General features: G+C 43.1%; 1 protein-coding gene across 15 annotated transcripts; it reads right to left on the reverse strand.

Annotated features, from left to right (window-relative positions):
• Positions 1-26,853, reverse strand: LOC118290207 (E3 ubiquitin-protein ligase pellino homolog 2). 15 transcript variants are annotated; one of them, XR_007030038.1, is made up of 14 exons: positions 25,828-26,853; positions 21,444-21,573; positions 21,020-21,121; positions 20,360-20,557; positions 20,036-20,221; positions 19,722-19,927; positions 19,125-19,586; positions 14,611-14,684; positions 14,348-14,522; positions 11,654-13,082; positions 11,423-11,496; positions 10,812-10,974; positions 6,226-6,404; positions 1-3,165 (listed from the first exon to the last, which is right to left on the reverse strand). XR_007030038.1 is itself a non-coding variant. In XM_047328401.1 (7 exons), the coding sequence occupies exons 1-7, from the start codon at positions 25,905-25,907 to the stop codon at positions 19,202-19,204; spliced, it is 1,287 nt and encodes a 428-aa protein (XP_047184357.1). In that variant the 5' UTR covers positions 25,908-26,853; the 3' UTR covers positions 15,491-19,201. The 15 variants fall into 15 exon arrangements, 1 of the variants encoding a protein (XP_047184357.1); XR_007030040.1 differs by having other exon boundaries at positions 12,980-13,082; positions 14,611-14,779; XR_007030034.1 differs by having other exon boundaries at positions 14,611-14,779.
• Between the last annotated feature and the right edge of the window lie 136 nt (positions 26,854-26,989).

Consider the following 26,989-nt stretch of genomic DNA (forward strand, 5'->3'; position numbering starts at 1 on the left):
TGTAGAGACTTTCTTTTATGGAGAAGAGAACACGGGAGATATTCGACCAATTTGTCGGTGAGAACATAACCGAAGACCATTGTTATGCATAAGTATGTGTCCTACATTCCCAGAGAGACCTTGTCCATCACATATCAACACATACATAATTCATCTCCAACAACAAGTCATGGAATCTCATTTAAATGGATGAAACAATAGTGTTTCTGTACTCCCGTCAGACTGGCGGTTGAGGGACAACGTTCCACGACCCTCTCTGATGTCATCTCTTGGATTATACAGTTTGATGGGTTTAAACTCAGACGACTGAATGTTGACGTCGTGACGTTTTAATGGGAATTAAAGCAAATTTATCTTTTAATTGCTCCAAATGCGCAACTAGATCGGTCAACATTCAAGTAGATGCACCAGAACTCGGTTTTGAATTTGTTGTCATTTACGCCATATTCTGGTGTACATGCTTTGTTAAATTTTTTTATTGTATTTTAGTGTACTTTAGTAAAAGTTGCTATTGTTTTGATTGAAAAAGCTCCACATGGTGGAAGAAGAAGAAGACTAAGACCGCGCTTAAAGTACAATAAAAAAGTCCAGCATCTAAAATGTTAAGTGACAATGTATTATAAGTAAAAAGTACTTGTTCATATTTTTTGGGGGGTTGATATATTAGGTTGCATTCATGCATAAACAGCATTTAATGATATTAACTTGTCGACATGGAGCTCTGGTTTGACAGCCATATATATTTGTGTGAAACATAATAAGTGTGTTTACTACAAGGTCTATTGGTCTACTGCTACTGAAACTAACTGGACCAGCTGAGTGCTGCTTCAGTAATAGAAGCCGCTTTTACCTTCTGCTGATGCATTTTGTGTTTTGAAAACATGGATCTTTGCCTGTGTTTCTTTTCCCAGAGTCACGTGACTTAATGTGCTCTTTACAGTGTATCAACATAAAAACGGTCGGATTTCTTTGTCATCTTTTTCAATCCTGCAGGCAAAGAAAACCCTCTAAAGATTCCACGATGAGTACAGGCCTCCTTCGAAATCATAGACTTATATCTGATTTAAATCGTTATCCGTGTATTAATCTCATCTATTGTGGTAACTCCCTTTTGGTAGGATTAAATGGTTTTCCAAACTTGAGCCTGTTAGGAATGTAAGCAAACCTCTTATACACTAGGGAAATATTTAACTAAATGAAATGTTCGAGGATTTGAGCCGTGTGTCTCCACCATATGGCCGGAGGTACAGATTTTAGTCAAAATACTAATAATGCTGATATATTGTAATTTGTTGAAATACACTGTTTAAATGCACTCACAGAGACATTAAGCAGAAAGCTGATTACAAGTTTGAAGTAAATCCAGCATATGTAAAAATATGAATTGCCATTAGAGCATTACTGTTTCACATAAATGTAATGCCTAGTTAAGATTTTTTTTCATCAATTTAGCATCAGGACCTTACAACCCTGGATTATGTCAACAGTGGACATTCAGCCAACAAAGCACTCCTGCCCTTATGAGAACAGACCATTAGCAGGAAGAAAAAAAATAATCAGAAATCTCCTTATGAGTGGAAAAGGGAGATGTTGTAATAACAGATTACATGCATTTAATGGCCAAATTTATATCTATAAGCTGAAGCTAAAAGCATTCGACACAAACAGATAACCGAAGGCAGCTTTGTCGAGGAAGCCCCCATATGGAGCGTGTTCATGTCAGTTAGGAATCAGGCCACACGGAGGCTGTAAAATCGCTTTAAAATCCCACCTGCACAGTGGATTCTTACCAGTTTGTTCAACAACGTTTGATTTAAAATAATCAATCTGGTCTGATTGGTTCTAGAATAAAACTATACATCTTCTATCAAAATAACTACTGTACTTTTTGCTGCCTAATAGTCTTCTCCAACACTGGACCACAGTGTAACATGAGCCTGTTGCTGAAATGCAAAAGCAGAAGAATCTAATGCAATATTGTTGCCTCACTTCACTTAAACCCATGAACTTGAACACAGACTGTCTCTGATTCAACACAGCATCTCAAACATGAAAAGTCTGTTCACATCAGAAATGTGTGCTTACTAATCCATAAAAGCATGTTTATAATTTATATAATATACAGCTTAACTCACACCAACAGATTAATACCATATTTTGGCAGGAATATCAGCCTGTTGGACATTAGAGATGTGTATCACGCAGCATTATCTATCTGAGATGTGTGTATGGATCTATGGATAAATCCACTGCAAGAAACAAAACGTGTCAGCAACGGAATTTGTTACTTTTGACATAAATGCTGAATGAGGTTGCTGTTCCCTGTGGAGGATGGAGAAGGATCAACTTTTACTGAAGGAGAGTATTCGATACTAGAATGACACCGTATGTTGGATTTAAAAAAATACACGCTCACAGTCCTAACCCGAACCCCCCAAAACCCAGGCAGATTAAAACAGCAGAAATGTGGTTTTCTGATCAAATTAGAAAGCATTGGGTTATATATAAGGTTTCTTGTTTATATCATACGAGCAAATTATGAGAAGAGCTCTAAATAAGGTCACATCAGTGCCAACAGCTCGCTAAGTGGACAACTTGTTAGACACGCAGAGACCTCAACTGTCAAACCTCCTCCTCCTGTACAGCTGTTACAATGCAGAGATCAAAGGTCACGGGGCCTCCCGTTGCTCGTCAGTCAACTGTACAGTGGAGGAAATCTTATTAAAACCACACACGGGTTCATCTCTGCCACAATTAGAGATAAGTGGGACACGAGTCACGGAGCAGAATGAAGTCGGTGGGCGTCAGGAGAGGCCTCGGGATAAGTCTCCTGATGTCCACTGTTTTACTGACCTTCCTCCTCACTCTGTCTCTCTGGGGCAGATGGAAACGTAGTGCAGGAGAGAGGGATGAATGCAGAGTTTGTTGACAGATGCCTCTCGCCCTGCCCTGCCCCGCCCCGCCCCGCCGCGCCGTGCCCCGGCCCACCTGTTAAGGGCAGCAGTGAGCTCTCTGCTGTGGACGCACACTGGGGGGTGGTGGCCAGGGAGGGTGGACTGGAAAACGCTGGCCTGGGCTTCCCTGTGGAGATCTTTCTCTGGTGACAAGGTCCCAAGACGCGGGAGAATGAGTGCAGGTGTGTGCCTCTGTGTTTCGTCACCCTCTCTGTAACACACAAAATAGCGTTCATAAGTCTGTGGATCAATCATATATGTGAGTGTGTGAGCGCGTTTAAGGGGAGCAGGAGGAGTGTGCCCTCGCTGCACCCCCACAGTCGCCACACGCCTGACCACCTGCTCTGGGATTAGAGAGCATGTGGATTACACGCGTCACAATGGAGATACACAAACACAAATATGCCCTTGGCCAACAAAGGACACACACACACACACACGCACACACGCACACGCATGCATGCACACACACACACACACACACACACACACACACACACACACACACACACACACACACACACACACACACACACACACACACACACGCACGCTGGACAGCCTCATCGCTAATCACTTTTAGCATCTTCAATATTTTCATAGTTTGTGAAATGACGGCCTCAGACGCCATGCGCGATATGGCAGATGACATTTATATTCATGTTGACTGATGATTTAAGGTGCAGGTGGTACAGTTGCAATATTGATGACTGTAGGGCAGTTTTATATTAATCCTTATATTTATCATAGAAGGCTTATCACACCATAGAGGGCACTTGTTGTTTCAGTGGACTTTAATGTGTGTGTGTGTGTGTGTGTGTGTGTGTGCTGGGGAGGTGTTTTGCCTGCTCCACTGTGACCCACAACAGATACGCTGTCCTACTTTTCAGCCATAAAAAACACAGCGACGTCAGCAAGGAGAAACCAACAGACGATCCTGATCAAGGAAGGGCCACAAAACAGAACATCACCATAAGCAACAACAGCATGTATAGACAAAACACACAAACAACTACTGGCAGCTCTTGTGTTGTATTCAAAGGCCACATTTTAAATTATCACAAAGATGTGCCACTAACAGGCAACTCAAAAGACATTATCACGTTTTATAAGACAACTGCATCATTCACTACATGTCAGTGTCAATTTACTACTGACGGGGAGACGTACACCTCTTCAACACCTTTTGTAGCATATAGAGAAGGAATTCAGCATTAACTTGAACATATCTTTTTAAATCTTGATTTACAAATTTATTAAGTAATCAATAATGCCAGTGGAAGTTAATAGAAAAAAATATGCATAATGCAAATACATATAATCAGAGCAGCAACAACAGAATTCAGAGTTGAGTTGAATGCAATAAAAAAAGTACAAATAGTTTTTTGTCCTATTCGGGGATGTGAATTATGTGTGTAATCACAGCTTTTTAAATCTGGTGAGAAGTTTTCTCACAAATGAGACAAGGACATGAATGACAAGTAAAGGGAAACAAATATTGGTTTCTTGCATGTACATTTTGCAGTCATCCCTTTACCGCTGTTTGTTTTTGTGTATCATGTAACTTACTGCCTCAATGTCATCTAAACACATTACAGTGTAAAGTGACGCCAAGATCCTAATGTACAAAGTTCTGAGTGTTCGAAGCAACAAGGGCATTTTAACCGTAAGTTTAACCGTCTCACTACTTGTTCAACTGAAGAGTGGATGAAGACATGGTGAGATGAAGGGCGATGAAGAGAATAAGCAGGGCTAAGAAAGTGTCTGGTGCCTGAGTGTAAATTCATGGTGGGATGTTTGGAGGGAGACCTTCTGGAGGAGGTCCCCGTCTTCCTCGCCTCCTTTTGCCCCACTGGGTCGGTGGGTTTGTTTTGCTAATGACCCCATCCCGTTATGACCTCATTCAGTTTGCGCTCAGTAATTGGTGGCACACAGACACACTGTGGTGTCGGGGGAGGGGCTCACACGCCGAGGGTGGTGTTTCGGGGGGGTCCCATTGTAAAGATTCCTCCCTGACAAATAAGGTATTGTTATTGATGATTAACGGCAATGAGTGGTACTCTGTGCGTGTGTGCGTGTATGTGTGTGTGTGCGCGTGTGAGTGCGTGTGTGGGCAGAGAAAAGGATAATGAGGTTGACGTAGGTGAAAGATGAGGCTGCCTGTCTGAAGATGATGAGAAGTGTTGCCAAAGATTAACCTCAGCTTGGATGGAGAGTTATATATCTGCAAAAGTTTGTGGTCATGCTCTGGCAATGATGATGATGGTGATGGTAATGGTGATGGTGATGATGACGATGATGATGATGATGATGATGATAATAATTCTCTTCCCATCTTTTGATGTGCAAGGAATCCTAAGCAGCTAGGAACATGGATCAGTTTTTTCAGTACACTCCTCGTTTTAATGTTTAATAAGTTTAAGTTTTGAATAGAATCCGGATTAATGTGCTAAAGAGATTATGATTATTATTGGTATTATTATAATAATTATTACTATAAAGTCACTAGAAATATTAGAAACACTTGTTCTTGGCTTGAATCAATTTTTCTGCTCCTTGTTAAACTTTAATTATACTCCACTACATTTCAGTAATGTAGCATTTTTTCCCCTCCGGTTATTTCTGGCGCCTCTAGGTTCTGTTACTTTGAAGATTTATATATTCATCATAAAAATATTTGATCATTTTAGATCAAACCACCTCACAGTTTTGAAAAGTAGTTAACACTAGTTACACCTTCGTGAGGAGTCTTTTTGTGAATCTTGAAATGAATAAATAGGTCAGCCTGTGTTACATGAGGATGAATGCATGGTCCTCTGGGTGCAGAGTCTCTATTTTGTCTTTCTATCTTTATCTTTTGCACCCTGTCACCAATGCTCTTCACAAATTGAAGCTCCTGCCCGAACTCTGTCTCTCCATATTGTGCTGTTTTGAGCTGTGTCCTCACAGTGGGGGACAATTTTTGCAGAGGATCGTGTTGTTATATCCTTATAAATGGTGAATGAACGGTATTTACATTGATCTTTTCTAGTCTTTTTAGCAATTTAGGGTTAAGTGTCTTGACCAAGGACACATCGACATGCGGACTTGGGGAAGCCCAGATGGAACCGCCGGCCTTCTGGTTAGTCGACAACCTTTTTTTTTAATCTCCCCAAAGCCACAGCCGACCTGACATTGTATGTCTTTTCCTGACTTCCAGGTGCTCGCTGGCCTGCTTGTAGTTTGGAGCAGAGGAAGAAAGTCCAATATTCCTACTTACGTACTTACTTACTTCATTGCCAGTCCATCCAAGTCACTGTTAAATGATGGTGGTGGTGGTGGTTGTGGGAGTGAAATCACAGCGGTTTCCAAGCTGGGGTCAGGCATCACAGGGGATTGATGGCAAACTTGCGTCATCCATTATGTCCGGGGCCACTCCATGAAAGCTTGAGCAAAGGCATCACAGGTCCTCTGAAGGTGAAAAAATGGCATTATCATGAGCATAGGAAGGTTCAAGACATATAACAATGTAATAGAATATTTGTTCTCCCAACAATGCACAAAGGGAATGTTTTAAAATGCTGCACTAATGTGGTGATTATAGTTATTATCTATGATAGATGGGAATAAGTACCTCTCTCATCCTCCACCTCTTCCACCAAAACTTTTCATTTGACTCGCAGATGTATGCTTCTCCCGCATGAACGGAAGGCAGTGGTGCACTATTAAACGTGTAATATGGCACAAAATGATACCCTCAAGCTCTCTGTGTGTGTGGGTGTGCGTGCGTGTGTGTGCGTGTGCGCTTAACCGTGAAGTGGTTGCATGTCTTCTGTGAGAAATGCCTGGGGTCATTCATGGTTTTCTAATGTGTGTGTCTACATGCCATTATTCAAATGAATTCAAGGGGAAGCAAGTGTGTGTGTGTGTGTGTGTGTGTGTGTGTGTGTGTGTGTGTGTGTGTGTGTGCGTGTGTAAACATTCCACCGAAGAAATGCAGCATCACATTGCACATCAAAAAGGTCCCATGATAGCTATCAGCATCATCCATGTGTAATGTGTAATTACACGTGACATTATTCCCATTAATTACAGAGCCTTAATAAATTAATTAGCATGTATTTTGTCTTCTGTTGGTGTGTATGTTGCATGTCCTCTTTGCCTGTGGTTTTGTCAAGTTAGCACGTCAACACTGTGTGCGACGTGCAGGTGAGGACCAAAGGCAACAACTACTCCCCAAACAACAAAATAAATTAAATTAGTTATCTTGCTTATGTGTGGTTTTAAAAATAAACAAACATGAACCACATGTACGTGCACCCAAAAATAGACACAAACACTTTCTTGCTCTTTCAGGTTTCCTGTGGGGGGGGGGCACCCCTCCTCCTCACCTCTCCTCATCCCACTATCACATCGGACAGGGTCTGCTTATAGTACCACGCCAGGGAGGAGAGAATGGGAAGAGAAAGGGTATTATGACAGTGAGGAGAGGGAAAAAAGAGAGAGGGAGCGATAGAAAAGAGGGGCAGACAGGGTATTATGGGAGAGAGGGATGAGAGCAGTGAAGGCATTTGGAGTCTTTATTCGCCTTCCTAAGCCACGGGCTCCGCTCCCAATCCGATTGGTCGATATGGCCAGCCATGTAAATGAAATGCAAAGCAGAGAGAGACCCTGATTTCCCTTTGCCAATTTGTGGGGCCCTTTCTCTCCTCCTCTGCCGATGGCTCTGTTTCCTTTATCAGTCTGTCTTCCTCGCAACGTGACGCCTTTCTTCCTCAGTATCACAGTCTGCCGCTTTCAACCTCTGATTCTTGCCCCCCCCCCTCTCTGCCTCTTTCTCTCTGGAAGATAATGATTTGCCTTTTTTCCTGTAAGAGCTGAACTCTGCACTTCTCTAATGTTCAGCTCGAAGGATTTAATCCACCGCTGCTTTTTTTATTTCCTGGGAAACTCCAGTGGTGATTAAGCATATGCTCTTTTGAAAGTGTGTCTGTGTCTCTGTGTGTGTGTGTGTGTGTGTGTGTGTCTGCAGAGGCCTATATGTCCCCTCACTTAGGACGAATTATGTTGGATTGGAGTCCATTAAAGGTTGTTTGCTCTTCACTCGCAGGTCTGACCCTTAATGAACTTCTCTGCACATTATTTGTTTGTGTCAAACTGCTCTAACCCACTCCCTGAGGTGGTATGGACATTCATCTACTGTCAGTGATGGACGCCCTCCTCCGCCCCCCTCCCCAGCAGAAAGGAGGGTCTGTTGGTGCTCAAGTCCTCCCAGGGGGTAGAGTAGCAGTAATGGGGGCTCAGGCTGCGTAAAGCCCTGGCTGTGAGATTTAGGTTGCCGTTTATTTATTTTATTTATTTTAAAGGGTCTAATCAGCTCCAGCAGTGTTTCATGTTTTTTTTTTACAGGATGGGACAGGGTGACAAGCCGAGAGACTGGGGTAGGACTGTTTGATGACAGTAAAACGATGATGACAGTTTTAAGTGCAGACAAATGACACAGTCTGTCCCAGATTAAAGATGGCCCACCACTGCTGTAATCCCTCCAACGCTGCCAAATTGGTATTTCATTCCCTTCCCTGTCCTGAACTGAGCAGCAGTGAATGAGAAGAGATTGGGACAGAAAGGGAAAGAGCATCACATATAAGTGACCTGACTGAACTCTCTGGACCTTCCTCTGCAAAAAAAAACCTCTGCTGTTTATGCCAACAATTATAACCAGAAATTAGATCCAGGAATTTGTTGAGTTGGTGCTGACAAAAGGGAAGATACATGATGTTTAATACCTCTGAGCAGAGATGTGTGAAGAGAAGCTGTGGACGGAAGGATAGGTAAGGTAAAGGTAAGGGGACAGAACATAGTGGATGGTCAGGTAGAAGGAAGTCCAGGCAGGAGAGCAGTGGTCACCAGACTGTTCATCATGCGAACACTGCCACCTGCAGGTGACTGCTAACAGCACAACGGCTTCATAAACCAAATCACAGTTTCATTTTGTTTTCTACTTTCCCTAATATTATGAAATAAGTGATGCTCTATTTTGTAAAATGAAAAAATATATTGATACGTAACGATGTAATGATAAAGATTGAGTTGTGATGACACATGGAACATATACAATTGCCAGCTATCCAGGAACATGCTGGGAGAAAAAGATCCTTATTAAGTCATATTATAGATATATAATATTTTCTGTATGTGAATTTTATCGTTTTGATTTGTCTTTCATATTTTGGAGTGTTTGTCTTCTTCACGTTTTTTTATGTAATACCGGAAGAATATGTACATGTTTGTAAATTAGGGGTGTCTCAAAAAGTATATGTATGTATGTACACAGACATAAAATCTGCATGTCGCTCATTGTCAGGACTCACTAGGACATTTGTTGATATTAATATTAATAGTAAAGCCTGCGCTTCTTCTGCCATGGCAAAATAAAATATCAGTCATGAAAAGGCCTGTTTATGGTAATAAACCCGCAGTGAGGAATCTTTTTTATTATTATGATCCATCTAAATCTCAAGACCTAACTATTCTTGTCAGGATTGTAATTGAATTTTATTTATCTTATTTATTCGTACATATTGTGTTTAGAGAGGTGCTATATAAAAAAGGTAATTATTATTATTGTTGTTGTTAAAATAATTAATACTGTATATTGTGACAACCAATATATTGCCAGTCCAAAGCGTTTCTATCCATCTTTATCCACCATGAAGGCCAAAAAAATGTGTGTTAATGTTTGAAAGAAAGAGTTATTTCATCTTTTGATAAGAATTGTTCTTCAGACTGCAATTTCCAATGTGTGGGATAAACCGTCAAGATTAAGTTCATCGTGAATACAGAAGCTCATCCCATCTTTAATTTTAAGGGTCAGTTGAAAAATAACAGCGCACCTTCATACTTACCTCATGAGAAATTGTTTCTTCTGATGCAATAGTTCCAAAAAGGTTTGGTAAATGTTAAACCTGGAACACTTTAGACTTTAAACCATCTTCAAAGAAAAGATAGACAAAGTGAGAGTATATGTCTTTGTGTGTGTTTGTGTGTAGACATGAACATGCTGTGTGTGCAAATGAGTGGGGCACGACTCTACAGCTTCTTGATAATAAGGAGGAGGCCTACTGAAACACACGTCACACACACACACACACACACACACACCTCCTCATCCTCTCCTTCCTCGTCCTCTCATCAACCCTCTCTTCGTTGGCTCTCTCCCCTCTGCAGTCCTGCCAAGCTGACAGCTCCAAGCTCCATGGAAAATGAGTCTCACTTGCATTACAATCGCGCAGGACAGATTCCATTAACACTATCTGAAATTGAGCACGAGGAGCAGAGAGCGGGAGGCAGCAGCGCGTGCCCTTATCAGAGGGACAGGGTGAGCTCCACCGACGTCACTAATCCACCGAGTGGAATGAGCAGAGACACACGCACGAGCAGACGCATGCGCACACACACGCACGCACACACACACTGAAAGACAACTTGTTGGGGAAGACACAGGATGCACACAGGAATTTTTTTATAGGCCTACTGATGACTACATACACAAATAGTTAGAAACACACACACACACACACACACACACACACACACACACACACACACACACACACACACACACACACACACACACACACACACACACACACACACACACACACACACACACACACACACACACACACACACACACAGTTATATGGATATGGATAAACAAAATATACAAAAAAGCCAACATGTGCAATGCACTGAAAATGACCAAAATTTGCATTTAGCTAAAGGACATGATGAAACTGGTGGAAAACAGGCAACAGATCAACTCTCACAGACTCCCTGCATATCTCTCTCTTTGTGTGTGTGTGTGTCAGTGTTTACCTGACGAGTGCTGGCAGGTTTGTTCAGTGCTGCTGCTGCTGCTGCTGGTGGGATTTGTAACACGTCAGTCGGTTGGTTTGAGATGAAACGGAGCCTCTTGCTGTGTGATCTCTACCTGCCTGCCCGTGTAGTCAGCCCCCCTCTACTCATACACACGCGTATCCTAACAGAAACAAACAAACATAAGCACATTCCTACATTTTGAAGTGAACAGGAAAACTGGTCTCAGACCTTTGGACCTCCCTGTGCATGTACGCACACATTCATGTGCAGGAGCCCCCCCAGTATTGTCATCCTTATAGTTATTAGACCGTGACACATTAATTCAAGGGTATGTGTGTGGGTGTGATATCAGCTGTATGTGTTGGGGGTGTGTGCGTGTGTGTGTGTGTGTGTGTGTGTGGGGGGGTAATCTTTATGTAGTGGGGATCTTTCACACAAGATCACTCAATTTAAGTGGGAACACTTTGATGTTCTCCAGTCCTCCCTCCGTCATTCGCTCTCCGACTCTCATTCACCCCTTCTAATTTGCCTCATGTTGCCCCCCGCCCCCCTCTGTGCCCCGGTGATAAGGTGTAATGAGAAATGTTTTCAAAACGGCTCTCACCTACCATGCAGGGATAATTGAGTGTGTGCCTTGATGCAGCCATAAGAGGAGAGTGCTCATCCCTGACCACTGAAGGTGCTGAGGAGAGGAGAAAAAGAGAAGGGGAGCTCTTCACTTCCTTTTCCAACCGTGAACACATAGCAGAGAGGAACATAAATGTGACACATGCTTGCATCAAACAAGCCCCACTGACGGCCCTGCCCCCTAACAGACACAAAGTAATGAGGGGAAATACCATCTTCATTAGTTGTCATTTACGGGGAATTATGGCAATGCCTCCTCAGGGCTGTTTTTGGTCACGCCGACTGTGAACAGAGAGAGCAACACCAGCGAGGAAAAGAAGGCAATTGGGGAACAGAAGAGTGGCCTACATTCATTCAGCAGCAGAGGGACGTCATTGCAGGAGCACCACCATCATCAACATGAGGATTGTGAAAAGACAAATAGGAAAAGGAAAGTACATGTTCGGTATCAACTTGAAAATTTAACCATAAGGCTCAGGAAAGGTCACTTGATTCCAAAGGGATAAAAAAAAAAATCATTTCAAGCCACATGAGAAAGGATCCTGCCTATAGGATGACAAACCTAGCAACACGATCCCCTCGTAGCAACATTAGTGAGGAATTTCAAATGCACGAGCCATACAGGCTCACATGCATTAAGAATCTGATATTTTAAACACAAAACTCATGGAGGTATATGGACATTAACTCTATGACGATATCCTAAATATTGTTTCCACTCCACTGTCCCTCCAATCGAAAAAAAATCAACCAATCTATCATTATAACTGGAGACTTTATGTATACAGAAGAATTTTTGTTGTAAATTGCAAGTGCGACTGGAAAAAATAGTAGTAGTAGTATTGATGCTGTTTTAGTAGGTAAACTTTCATTTATAGTAAATCACTTTTGACAAAAGCGTCAGTTAAATCATGTAACGTAAAGTAATGTTTTACTATATCCTGATTTCCAAATGAATGATGCCATAACATGATATCAATATAAATAAAAATGACATTTTTATCAAAGGATCAGCTCACCAACATAAAAAAAACTAATATTTTTCTGTATGTCTAGTGATATCTGGCTTTGCAGATATTTTTTTCTATATATATATTCTAATCATTTTTACCATTTAAGTGATCATTGTCTTAAAACTGAATTCTTTACATAAGTGTCTAAATTATGCATTCACCTCTTTACCGATAGTACAATTCTGGCGGAGCAGTACTTTCCTTACTGACCTGTAAGTAGCCAAATTTAAAATCACTGAGCTTAAAAATTATTGGAATGAGTCCACAAAATACCAGATATGTGCAGTTGGGATGTAAAGTCCCATCAGGTTGCGAATTACAAAAACAATTTGCAGACCATGTGACCTCAGTGTCACTCAGCATTACCGCTGCTGCATATGATATCAAATGTTCATTTGCTGAAATAGTGTCCTGTATATATAAAAGTGTTGGGGATTACTGCTTTGATGGGAGACAGAGTGGGTGTATAAACTGACGCCACATCACCAGCAGGCGTCATATGACTTCGACAGGGATGGAAGGTACCGTAGTGTTTTCCTGAAGACTTGAGGGAGTCGTCTATGGCAGATTTCCTCCTCAATCGTATTCCTCGCCAAGTCGCATCCAGGTTGGACCCCCCCTTCGAAAACTGTGGCATGTGACGAAAGCAGAGCGGCGGTAGACGACTTTGTGAAACACAAGACGGTCTGGATTACCAACTCGCTGCCACGACATCACCTCCCTAACAGGATAACACAGTATAATAAACTCCATAAAACAATCAAACTTATTACAACTCTTAACCCCCGTTTAATACATTCTGCTCGGCTTACGTGTGCTGGCATCCGCTGCTCGTGGAGCCACAAAAGAGAATAATGTCATAAGAGCGGAGAACACAGGACAGCAGCTTGAGGTGCTTCAATATTGGCTTTAATTGGATTTGTAAATGATGTGGCTAAATTAACACTTTCTATGGCTCAGTGACTAAAGTCGAATGTGTGTGAGGAAAGAAAAAAAGAAGCGAAAGTCTTGAAGTTAATTAATCGTCTGTGGCCCCCAGCTTAATTAAAGTTTCCCAGTGTTTGTAGTTAATGGCTGGATTGATGGAACAATGGCGGGGAGGCCCCCTGCCACCTTCAGAGGGAGTCCTCAGAGAGGGAAGATTTCAGAGCCATTGATTAACACACACACACATCAACTCAGATGCCTTCACATGGTCCTCACACGCACGCGCACACACGCGCGCGCACACACACGCACGCACACACACACACACACACACACACACACACACACACACACACACACACACACACACACACACACACACACACACACACACACACACACACACACACACACACACACACACACACACACACACACACACACACACACACACACACACACACACACACACACACACACACACACACACACACAGGAGATTCCCCTTCAAACTTCCCAGTCACAGATACCCATTACTCCCATTGAGGGTTTCACATTAATTAGCTGGGATCAAAACCTACAAATCCCTCCAGTGAGAATTCAGCTGCATTGCTGAAACCCTGCCTCCAGCATCTATGCTACGTCCCTTGACACACACACACACACACACACACACAGAGCATGGCCGGATAAAACTACACAGGAGCCTCAGGGCAAGAAAGAGCAGCGTGGCCCCCAATTACATCCCGTTTCTGTCCTCTCTGTTCAAGTGTGTATATTATTCCTAGACTTGGAATATTGCACTGTCCTGACTGAACCTCTGTGCTAATCTGATTTAAGACAAATTAATTTAGCATGCACCATTCAAATACCATATCACCTGAAATGATTAAGTCTTATGACTTGGATTTTTGACAAAAGAGAAGGCCCCACACGTCGCGTTTATCTTTAAATGTGTCGACTCACCAGGACATATCAGCGTCCTATATTTCCCAGCCTCTACAGGTGTGAACCCTTCAGAAACGCTTACGTTTTCATCACACCCCCACCAGCTTATCAGTTACAGCACCATGACTCTTCTGTCTGCGTGTGCTTTGGTGAATGTCGGGGGGAGCGGCTCTGCAACGCAGCCGTTGTGTTGCTGCATGCAAAGTATTGTCATGTCAGCTGATATGTTTTTTTAAAGTTACAACTTATCATATTACCATAAACCAACTGCTTCAGTGAACCTGAGGCTCTTCGGACCAGGCGGGCGGTTTCGGGGGGGCCCGAGGGGTATTCCAGCACCGACATCCTCAATGATCTACACCAGAAATTCATTCCAGTGTTTCTGGGTTCAACCATCCAGTCTCGCTTGCATCAGCTGTCGCCATTTTCTAAACTTTAAACCACTCTTATCTGAAATTAGAAGTTTGTCAAGTGTTACTGAGAGAAAACCAGGTTACAACAACAAGGGCATTACATTTTCAACATTTTTTTACCATAAGCAGTCAACATTCAGGGAAACTGCATCTCCTCAGGGAAAAAATACATGTTTCATCTTAACATTTACCGCAGTTCACCTTGTTTAAAGCCTCCTCTATAGTTACAGCTTTAGTGTGTGCTGTTGTGATGCCCCTGAAATTGGCTTCATAAATGTTGAAAGAGAAAAATCCCTCTCCTAACAAACTTCTGAAAAACACCGCTTTCAGCAGGTCTTTCAGCCAACATCCTGAATTGTTTTGCAAAGGGACAAACTCAAGTCTTTTTAAATTGCTATTTTAAATCGTGCGTTCTGTAATTTCACAGACATTCGCAGCTCCTTATCACATGTGCGTGGTGACGAATGAGACTGCCAAAAGTGCTCATTACAAACGGTTGATTATGTTAAAGAGGTGATGCAACTCTAAGTAACCTCATCCTGGTGTAGAAGGCGCCTGCAGTCACGTCTCGGCGCTGGTAGACAGCGCCATCTGCTGGAACCAGCACATGTACAGGCACTTGGCTTTTTGTTTCATCTAAATACAATGAACTGTATAATATAATAGGTACATAAGTAAGCTCTGTGTAATGAGTATATTCTTGACCTCATGCCACAGAGACGAGGTACAAAAACAGCCGCAGAGCCGATTCAACTTTTTAACAGGTTTATTGACATGTGTATAGCGATTGTCTGTGCACCGGACAATTACAGAAGAATATGATATAAAATAATACAAAATAGCTGTACAAAACACAGATGTATTTAAAGGAATGCATTGTTAATTGTGAGGTTTTATGCTGTAGAATAAGTGTCAGCTACTCAGTTGAAGAGGTTGAGGTTTTGCCATCTGGAATGGAGGTCAATTGACAGATATACTGTATGTATATTAAAAAAAATAAAAGTTAGGGAGGAGCTGATGATGTTACTGGTGGTATTAAATATCCTGATGCCACGCTAATGTGTCTGAGTTTTTCACCAGGACTAAATTCTAAAAATAAACTATAAAATATAAAAAAGGAAATTGCATATGAACGTCTGTGACCCGAAAAGAATAAAGCAAAGGAGAAGTTAAGAAAAGTGATCTAAAAAAAAAGTCAGGTCACAAACAAGAAGCCGGTGAGGGTGCTGCAACGCTTCTTCCATCCACATGCCAATGTTACATTAATTTTTGTATATATTTTTCTTCAAGAGGAGGCTTCACTGGATTTGGCGTGTTTAGTAAAAGGCCAGCTGACCTTAAACTGTAGTAAGACCCGTATGTGACTGAACCTTGACCTGTGGTGATCTTCTCTTACCTGTTCTCTTTTTCTACTCCGCCAAGGAGGTTACGTTTTGTTTTGTTGGTTGGATTTTTTTTGTTAGCAGGATTACGCAAAAAAAACAGAATGTATTTCCATTAAATTTTCCTTTGTTTTACATTGCAAGATTTCTTGACATTTCACCGATTTCCCACAGAATAATGCATGGGTCTTATTGAAGCATATTTCGTTATGTCTATTGGTATGGGACTGTCGGGCCTTGGCGGAGGTATGCACTGACATTCTTGATTATTTTTTATGTATTTTGAAGTTCTAAAACATTTTGACTCAAAGTGTCTTCTACCAGGCTTCCTTTAGGCCTCGCCAGCTGTGAATCGGAAATCACTGATCCTGAGCTACAGTTATTATCAACACCGCGTCAACCGTCCACCGCATTGTATGGAGTTTAAATCTTGTATTCACACTTCAAGTGGAAAATACAGTATCCTGAAAACAGCAGGCCGACTTTAGTTAGCCTGTGTTGTACCACGATCGGTCAAAATACAAAATGCAAACAGGCGATGTGGACATCCTTCTGCAGTGAATTGGTTTGGTGGAAAGTGTTAGCATAGTACAAAGTGGGATTTGATGATTTTCATTCACAAATGTCACACGTTTATCAAGTATGAGGAATTTTCACCCCCGTCTCTTTCTGTCTTCCTTATTTCTTTTGGAGACGTCTTCCAAAAAAACAGAAACTAAATCCTGCAGTTTTGGGAGCAGGGTACTTGGAAGACATATTGGTCTGCAACAAACCCTCTGAGCGTGAATAACAGGTTGGCAATCCACCGTGCAAAGTTTTGGAGTCAAGTGTCTGTGTAGTGTACATACTGTATGTGTACGTTCAGCACATGCAAGCGAGACACGATTTCCACATGAGTGTGTATTATCATTTATACGTCTTCCATACTTGAGGCTATTATTGAGTTCATCCAACTCGTTTGAGCTAGTTCACCGAGCTACACCATAATATTTAGTTACAAAAATAGTATCACAATATAGACCATTCAATATGAGCACCAGGGAAGGCTTAACATAGCCTGAGTATTTGGCTACATTCATTGTCTGGGCAATGTTTTTATGGTAGCAGTGTGTTAAGTGTGTTTGTTGGACACAGTGTTGGCAACGTTTTCTCACTCACAAGCTCTCCTACATCTACCACACGATTATATTCAGAAACATACTGAACTTGCTTACACTGAGTAACAACAATAAACTAAAACCAATTATCTGTTAGAAAAATAGTTTTGTCTTTTAACACTGAACATCTAAAAGAATCCATCCCGCTCCCCCAAATAACCCCACCCCCCCATTCCTAACAAAATAGTTTTCTTTTAAACAAAAAAAAGGAAAGGTCTTCTTTTGAGGTTATGCAAGGTCCAACCATTACGACGCTCTGTCACACCAACGTAGACCCTGCTTAGCATACTTCAGTAACCAGAGGTGTGTTTAAACTAACTGTTGGTTTGTGATGACTCCTGTGTTGTTCTGCAGCCTGAACATGCTGATTTATTGTCAGCATGCGGTGGCTACATGAATTTGAAATGTATTTTTATTCATCCACATATTTAATTTGGCATACTTTTTTTTTTTCTCAAGCCAGACAACCCAACCTGGGTTCTGGAAGAGCCGGGGAAAAAACCTCCAACTCGTAATGCATTTGAAATGAGAATTAAAATAAATGTCAGGTACTGATTCAGTCGTTCCTCTTTTAAATTCTCTGCCTTTGGTTACATCACACTTTCATTCCTGGTCTAAGACCAAATGTGGAAATGATCGTGGAATTGAACACACCTCTGGTTGAGCCCTTAACCCGGAGACCACTTCAGCCTTGTTCTACGTGACCGGCGCTGACACAACACTTGGCTACACATAGTACAACACGTAGCTTATCTATGGGAGTGCTATTATTGCTTGAGGGAGTAATGAAATGGCTGTTGGCCAGTTTTATTCCCAGCCTTTGTTTATCCTTTGTCTGCTTGATAATCTGGATTAGATGTGGCCTTATGTAGTATGTAATGTTCCGTCTGGTGCTAATCAAAGAGTCTGCGGGTTTTAATTCCAAGCTATTAGTACACAGGGGGACTTGTTTATGCTTGTGCAGAGATTTCACAGATTTTCAAAGATATTGGAATACAAAAATAACACAAAGACAACTGTCCCGGGAAAGTCAGAAAGCAAACGAGTGCAAATGTGGTTGGATATCAAATCTAAAACTGGAGAATTCCATGTCAGAATAGATGTTTCACTGAGGAACACACAGACCCACAACCACATAAAAACAACAGTTCTTTCTGCGTTGATTAACACAAAACCCGGCATCTTTGCACCGTCCTGTTAACATGTTCTAATGCACACTATTGGTAACCAATTGATGTATAATATAACACAGTAATATGTACAGTCTTAATATTTTTTAGTTTTTATATTTTCATATATATCTTATATCTTTTCTATGGCGTGTTGTGTGCCTGATACCTCGCTGCTGTATCACAGGACTTTACAAGTTTGGGATCAATAAAGGACATCCATCCTCCCATCTATCTATTATCTATTCTTTCTTATGTGCAAAAAAGCTACTTGTCATTTCAAGTGTTAGAGTCAGAATGTGAAGTGTATAATTACTGGCAGTAAAAATAAATGTTTGAGATGGGACATGGAATAAGCTTTTGTGTAAATCCAGTGTTGCTTCTGAAGACCTTCTCTTGATGGAGATTTGGTAAATCAGCTGATGTAGCAATGGTTTGGAATGAAAACCAGCAGACTCTTGAATGACAGAGAAGTGAAATCCATGTCGCTTAGAGTAAATACTATTCACCAATCCTCCACATCTTATACCAATTAACAAGGACTGAAGGATAAACAAAACTAAGGATTCTTCAGCTCCGAGTTGTGTTCACTGACAATGTAGAATATTGACTGCAGAACACATACGCATTAATAACGTGTAAGCACTCCTACGTAATTACCTTTCCATACTGACCAATGTTTGCAACGTGAATGAAACTTGGGCGTCTATCTGTTGCTGTTGCTGTGATAGTGGTTGCTGTGTCGTAGCGTCTAGTCGATGGGGCCCTGGAAGATGAGCCGCGTCCAGCCGGGGGTGCTGAGGGCAGAGGAGCAGAAGGGGCAGACGGGTCTGAAGGCGTGGGTCCCGTGCGGCAGTGGGGTCTCTGCCCAGTACCTGGCTGTCTTCTCTGAGCAGACGTGACCGCATGGCACAAAACCGTGCGTCGGAGCGCCGGCGTCCACATACACAGCAGGTTCACAGCCCAGCCACAGGGGCACGTAGGGACCAACACTCCTGCATAGGGGACATTCTCGACGGGCCGTGGAGCCATCTCCGTCTCTTGGCTCCTCCTCTCCCTCTGATCTCTGGCCCCAGTCATGGCGTCCATGGACATGGCCGCACGTGAGGTAGACCCAGGGCTGACGTTCTTCAAGGCTGGAGTAACACATCCACATGTTTAACACTGTTTTTAAGAAATTGAGCAGCTTTGATATGAAGTATAAAACACTGAAGAATATAAATATATTTTTGTCAACTGTATGACCAAGCACTTTAGATTGTGGCCCCCACCTGTGGCTGCGTGGCAGGCTGGGGAAGGCCAGCGTGCTGAGGCCTACAGGACACTGGGGCCGTGACGCATTTAACTCCTGGCGAAGTGCCTCCAGGTGGCGTAGGGTGGGGGCACGCATGAGCCCCTCGCCTGTACGCCACAGCAGGGTGGCACCGCACAGGTCAACCAGGGAGCCGTCTCGTAGTGCACTGCTCTCTCCCTCGGCCTGGAAAGTTGACACACACTTTACATTCAAACCAAAAATAAACCTCACAATCTTGATGGGGGTCAAGAGGCAAAATGGACGGGGCAAGCAAAAACAGTGGTGACTCACCAGTTTGCCCCGGCTGGGTCCAGACCGTGTCTCCCGCAGGGCGTAGACATCGCCACAGACAGAAATCTCCCTCCACAGCCCCTGCTTGGGCTCTTCAGGGAACCCCTCTGGGTGCATCACTAGCACCCCATTGGTGGTCAGGCCATCCATGTGCCCATCGGGGTTTTTCCATTTGGTAGCTTTTTCCTGAGGGACCACAGACACAAGGATGTATAAATCCATCCATGATCACATCAGACAATTTTTAAAACTGCTTCAATAATGATTCCAAAAATAGACCTCTTACGAGACACCTTTTATTAGTTGGATTATCAGTGTACTCACTCCGAGGAAGATATTTTTGGAGGAGTCAAAGCCTGCGGCATAAATGCGTGCAGTGTAGGGTGGGTTGCGTTCACACACAACTCTGCAGGCAAAACGTGAGATCGTGCTGGGAGCGATGGAGGGGTCCTCGCCCTCCTTCCCCCCTCCGGAGGTGTCCGTCACCACAAAGTCAATGGGACTTTCTGTGGAGCGTCCGATCTGCAGGGGACACCACAGAGAAACGCTGTTTAGATACCATCTATCAAGATAAATTTAGAATTGATATTGATACACACTGTATCGCCATACTGTTATAATTTTAAACACGATTGTGGCTTTTAATGCTGTAAGTGATTTGAGTAAAAGATACCTAATTATTTTCCTCTGTAAATAAATTGAATATGTGATACTATACTAAGAACAAAACTTGGTGTATAAAAATAGACTTTCTTGGAGATTTTCCACAGCTTTTATTTTTTTTACTAATTTATGGTTCTGAACCAAAATAATCCACTGACAGCAGAAACTACTTTGATGAGATGACATAACTGTGTATTTTGGGAGGAAAAGAGCTTGTGATAACAAATCTGGGAGTAATTCTGCTGTGAAACCATCAACCGTTATTTAAGGAGGTTTTACAGAAAAAAATGTGACCCTGTTTTGATTGCCTTCGTGTGTTACCTGGAACATGTCTGTGTTGTTGTCATGGCAGTACTCCACCACCACTGTCTGGTTGCGGGACAGGGTGAACGAAATGCTGTGCTGCCCCCTGCTGTGTACAGCCTGCAACAACAGGAACAAGAGCAAGAAAAGTTGATGTGCTCATCTCCTGGAACATTCGATTGTCTTTCTTCACATCCGTACTCTTGACTACAAACAAGATATTTCTGAAGGGCAATAAAATGTATCTACATTCAACTCATAACTGTCAAATAATATTGTAGCATGTCACAATGACCACACTGCACGCACACATGCACACACTTAGTCATGCTTAGTCATCCTTCCTCTGGCCCGTTTGGGACAGACAATGGAGGCACAGGAAGGAAACTAATACAACACACTGATAAAACACACACACACACACACACACACACACACGTACCTTGCTGTCCTGTGGGTTGTTGAGGATGTGCACAGCGCTGGGTTTGACACCGTTGGCCTTGGCCCTTCGGTACAGAGCGAAGCGACTTTTTCTGCGCCCCCGGTCTCCACTTGGAAGAGAGCCATTGTACCTGTGGAAATACAAACAAAAAAACAGAACACAGGACAGAAATAAAAACACAGAGCAGTGACATCACACCCAACTTATCTAGAGTTGACAAGAATACAACTCAGAGACAACATGTACACAAGTTCGAACATCCCTTCCTGTTCATATCCCTTTATTGAGAATGCCTCATGATGGGAAAGAAACTGCGATCTTGTTTGCATGCCAAGGGTTCAGGAGCTTGTTCGTAGTCTAACCTCTCTTTATAGTAAATAATTTCAGGACAGGACGGAATTATTTATAATCAATTCCATAGCACATTACATTCACACAAAACCATTAACCGTGCAGCTTTGAGCAAGGAATCTGAAAACTAGTTTTAAGGTTTGTGTTAATTAAGAGGAGAAAGCACGAAAGAGTGGTTTTCTTAAGAGAGGGGTAAAAAATGTATTCTAGACTGAGCCTTTTACACTTTAACATAAAGATGATCTTTCTTTTCAGGTTTAATGACAATAAGTGTAATGTTATGACGTTAACTCCTTTCTGGGTGAAATCCGGATGTTTCCTCATTTTCTCCCACCAAGTCATGCTGATCATAATTTTCAGTTTGGGTTGACACAGAAGGCATATTCCGGATTTCTGGCTTTTCACTAATCAGCAGGGCATGTTCCCTGTTAAAACTATTCAACTATTCAGCGGATACCCCTCGGGCAAGAAGACTTCGGTCTGGACAATAACTGCTTTTACTGGCCTTCAAACTGCACCAGATCAGAGGGCGTCTGGTTTGGCTCTGTTCTCTGACAAAGTCTTTCAGCGTGGGCTGAACACGCCACTGGCTGCTCTGACTCTATTGGACGTAGCTCTGAAACTGTGTTTGATTCATCAAAAAAGTTTTTTGCTGCTGGTCAGATTATATCAGTAGTTTCAAGACGTCACTCTTGGCTCTGGTGTTCATTAAGGACACAAGTATCTGATCTGTGACAACAGAATAAACAGATTCAGTCCTTAGTTCCAGATGAAAAATGGTGTACAAAGAGCATTATTACTCTGAACTAAAACTGAAATGATTCATTAATTTGTGGTTTGACAGAAGATAAATGAGTAAACATTCTCATAATCAGTTGTAATATTTTGGTCAAATTATTAGATCCTGCTTATTAAAGGTATTTATTATTATTATTATTATTCTATGACAGTTAACTGAATGTCTTTGGGTTTGGGGCTGCTGCTCAGACAAAAAACATACACAAATTAAACAGACAGATACTTTTCACACTGACATAACTATGTGTGCCTGAATGTCAAAATCCCCTACATATCAACAAAACATTGAAATCGTGCAAACAATCAATATAAGGAGTTAAGAAGAACATTTATGGATGAGTACAATATGGGGCCATTGACAACAGATAGCGGCTTCACCAACTGCAGTAAACATCCGGTCACAAATCTTTTCTTTTTTCTTTGTTTTCTATTATAAACCTGGAATGAAGCACAAGATGCCGCTTGTGATCTGTTGTTACTTCGGAATTTTCAAGAGCTGCAATGAATAGTTATTTGTTCAATAGTACATTAAAGCAACAAATATTCTGATTATCGTGTAATTGTCGTTTCCAACTTCTAAGTTTTTCTTGTCTTGTTTTATAGTACCAGAAATATAAAAGGCAGATTAACTGACAGTAAAAAATAATCGTCGGTTGTAGTTTAAGTTGTAGCAGCTGGAGCAAAACCAAAGGGACAAAATTTTAGCCTAGATCAAGCTTCCGTACAATAACGTGACACACATTTTATTAATTTCAGTGATAGCAGTTAATTTTGTTAGTAAAAACCTGTAAATTGTTTTGGGTGGTTAAATCTACCAGTGTGTAAGAGAAGTTTATTGACATTATGCATTTGTAATGAGCTAAACTTCCATGAATCGCATGGCCAAAATTCATCGACCGTGGCCAGAGCAGGGCAGGCAGTCAGCAGGATTCTGGTGAGAGCCTCCAATCAAAGAGGGTGACTCAGTGCTACCTGCTCCCTCCATGGCCCTGCCTGTTAATTCAGACTGATGGCCGCCTGACAGGTAGAGGAGCGGGTCAGTAAAAGAAGACATATGAGGACAGAGCTCTGAGGGCTCTGGTTAAAAAGATAGATATGAAAGGGAGCAGGGGATAAGAGGGCACAGGGGAGACAGAGAAAGAAAAGCAGTCAGAAGGCGTCTTGAGTATTAGCAACAAAAAACTTAAGCTAGATGAATGAACTGAAGCTAAGGGCAGGGAAAGGAGAGAAAGGGTAGAGATACAACGCGAAGCAGAGGGTCGAGGGAAAGGGCCACAGGAAGAGCGGCTTCAAAAAGTAATGATTTGCTGGGCAGCCATGGCCTGCATCATGCATGTGTGCACATCATAAAGCACAATATGAAATATTCACTCCTTCTGCCCCCCGACACAGGGTTTATTTTCGTTGAGGGCCAGGCGCTGACGCGGGCTGCTGCTGTGAAAGTCAGCACTCAGCAAAACACTGAGGCTGGCAGGGAGAGGACTGGGTGTAAGGCAGATAATGCGACAGAGACAGCGTTAAGAGGGGTTACAGCTGAGATAAACTGGTGTGGGGCAGATAAACAGAGAAGACGAGAGGGTGTTTGCATGGCGACAAGAGCGGGTCATGGGTTAGAGGTGAATTGAGCGACGCTGGGCCGCTGGGACAGTGCAGCGCAGCGCTATTACATGGTGTCCAGGCTAACTAAGGTAATGAGCGATGGCAGACAGCCACTGCGAAGATCACACGGGCCGCAGTGAAGCGGCAGTCGACCACACGGGGCAATGCCATCATCAAGGCTGACAGTTGCAGAGTCAGACCTCACTTTGCACAAAACATTACCAGGAAAATGTGATATCTGACAGGAAGCACATGAAGAACAGCCTGTACTGATGCTGGGTCCGCTGTCAAAGGTACCTGACCTGCTGTGAGTATAGCGGACAGATTATGGATGTGGGTCTGAATCATAATAAATCCTACATATACACATATATGATAAGTTATGGAACAATATTAATATTGTCACCAACACTGTATCGTCTACAACTGTAATAAGATTGTGACAGTCTTTCTGGTCCAAACCCACACAGAGGACACCTAACAGTGGCCATAACTCCTGCAGGGCAAGACCAAATGGAAACATTTAAAAAAGAGAGCTTATACAAACGCATTTCCTCCCCTCAAAGAGGCAAATGAAGTGTTGTGCCGCTTCTCTGTAAAGATGAAAAAAAACAACCCAATTTGCATGAAACCATCATTTCCTCAGTCTCCTCGGAGGATGCAAAGGACGGCTCTGTTCTAAGAGTCAAATGACGAGGAGGGCGACTAATCAGTATTCTCATGCAGGCGGCCCACAGCCTCCGAACTCCACGTCCAGCCGGAGGGGAAGGCAATAGGCCATCGGGTCAGTTATCTTTGGCATACACAGGAAGCGCTGCGTGACTGTGTGTGTGTGTGTGTGTGTGTGTGTGTGTGTGTGTGTGTGTGTGTGTGTGTGTTGTGTGGCATTTCTGCTCCCTGCAGACCATGCACATTGTGGAGTGGAGCTGTAGGGGTGGAAATGCTGTGGTGTGTGTGTGTGTGTGTGTGTGTGTGTGTGTGAGTGCTGGTGATGTAGAGGGGCTTTATTCCTCCTCCTCACTCATCCTTCCTCCTTGGCATGGGTGGTCATCTGGATGCAACGTGCCATCAATTGATAGTACCAGACTATGCAGGCTTTTGAGACGTCATGATATTCGCAGGGATGCACGTTCCTTCAGAAATCGTCAATCCTCAGCCTCACTTTTTTTTTTTTTTAAAGCAATCGCAGATCCAGCATAGTATGACATCATTGGGATTTTCAGCCAGAGCCATCCAGCCCCCCCCCCCCCCCTTTCATCCCCCCACAACCATTGATGAAAAAAAGAAAAGGAAAAGCGGCTACATCCGTGTAGCCTCGTGTACTATGAGCCACATGAGATGTGTAAAACCCTTCACACGGACACGGGAGAGGATGAGCGCTGCCCTGGAGTATAAAGTTACTCTGTCGCGTTACTACGCACCCGTGCGCCGCGGGTCAGACGAGCTAAACCATGACGTTCACTTCAAAGGAAACACTGGACGTGTGTGTGTGTGTGTGTGTGTGTGTGTGACAAGAGCAGTGGGCTCCGCCGGAACGAACACGTCGTCCGCGGGTGTGTTGTGCGGCTACACGTTCCAGCTCCATTCGCCCGGAGGGGCTCTTTTTACCACCGCCTTCAGCTTTCGAAAGACTCACCCCAGAATGACCAGCTCGCCATATTTCACCGGGTCTTTGACGGGCACATCATCGTCTGCGTCTCTTTTCGGTGAATTCATCAGAACCGGACTGCTCCAGGAGAAGACGACGAAGAAGAAGGAGGCGGAGGAGGAGGAGACGAAGAAGAAGAAGAAACCCCCGCGTCCAGCGGCGATAGTGGCGAGATAAAACAATGCTCCCACTCGACAACTGCAGGAGAAGTGGCTCGGCTCGTGTTCTATCGAAGTTTGGGCACAGTTCGGTAAAGTTTCGCCGGACTTCCTGTCGCGTGTTTCGTCGTTTTAATCCGGTGCGGGCGCATCTTTTCGCGGCTTTTGTGCCCAGAGTGTTGCTAGTTCGTATCGCGACAGATCCGTTGGGTGGCGGTGGATCCAACGACGGCTAGCGGCAGGGAGTGGACCGTACCATGTTTCCGCAGGGGTGGCCGTGGGAACGACGCCGCAAAATAGTTTACAAAATGAACCTCGCGAGGATTAATGCGTGCCCGTCGGGCTTATAATAATGGATAAATACTGCACTAATTGTTGGGAAAGAACCAGATATTAAAAAGAAAAAATCCATATGCAAATGAACGTCAGCGCGCGCACCCCTACGGAACAAGAAATGGACGCGTCCTTGACGGGACGCTGGCTTCCACTACTCCAGTAAAACGAAGCATTTCGAAATCCAGAGGAAGTGTCCACATCCTCTGTGTCCCACAGGCGTCTGTGGGACATTCAGACAAAGGCACGTTTGGTTTTAATGTATGGAAACCGTACAGCTCTGATCTCGTGGGTGCTTATGGAGTCTGACGTAAAGAGATGCTTCGGGGGGTGTGGTGTAGCCAGGATGTGGGTCACCATCGCGCCCCAGACGAGACACCTTCTCTCTTCTTCCTGTCTGCATTTCATGTGGGAGATTTGGGAGACAGATATAGGCCACACACACACACACACACACACACACACACACACACACACACACACACACACTAACTGATAGTGCTGTGACCACATGAGGGCAGTGCACTTCAGCTACAAAGTACAACTTTCCAGTTTTAGGATGAAGTTAGTCGGGTGTAGCTATTGACACTAATTTGTGTCTAAATGTCAGCTCCACCTGCACATTGGACTATTACACACAGCCCAGTTACAGTCAACAG

This window comes from Scophthalmus maximus, chromosome 18 (genome assembly GCF_022379125.1).
Source record: "Scophthalmus maximus strain ysfricsl-2021 chromosome 18, ASM2237912v1, whole genome shotgun sequence".
Taxonomy (NCBI): domain Eukaryota; kingdom Metazoa; phylum Chordata; class Actinopteri; order Pleuronectiformes; family Scophthalmidae; genus Scophthalmus; species Scophthalmus maximus.

Coding starts and splice junctions, on each gene's coding strand:
- LOC118290207 (XM_047328401.1), bottom strand. CDS start 25,907: ATGAATTCACCGAAAAGAGACGCAGACGATGATGTGCCCGTCAAAGAC. Junction 21,574..25,827: donor GGCGAGCTGGTCATTCTGGG/GTGAGTCTTTCG, acceptor GTATTTCCACAG/GTACAATGGCTCTCTTCCAA. Junction 20,222..20,359: donor CCAAAAATATCTTCCTCGGA/GTGAGTACACTG, acceptor GTGGTCCCTCAG/GAAAAAGCTACCAAATGGAA.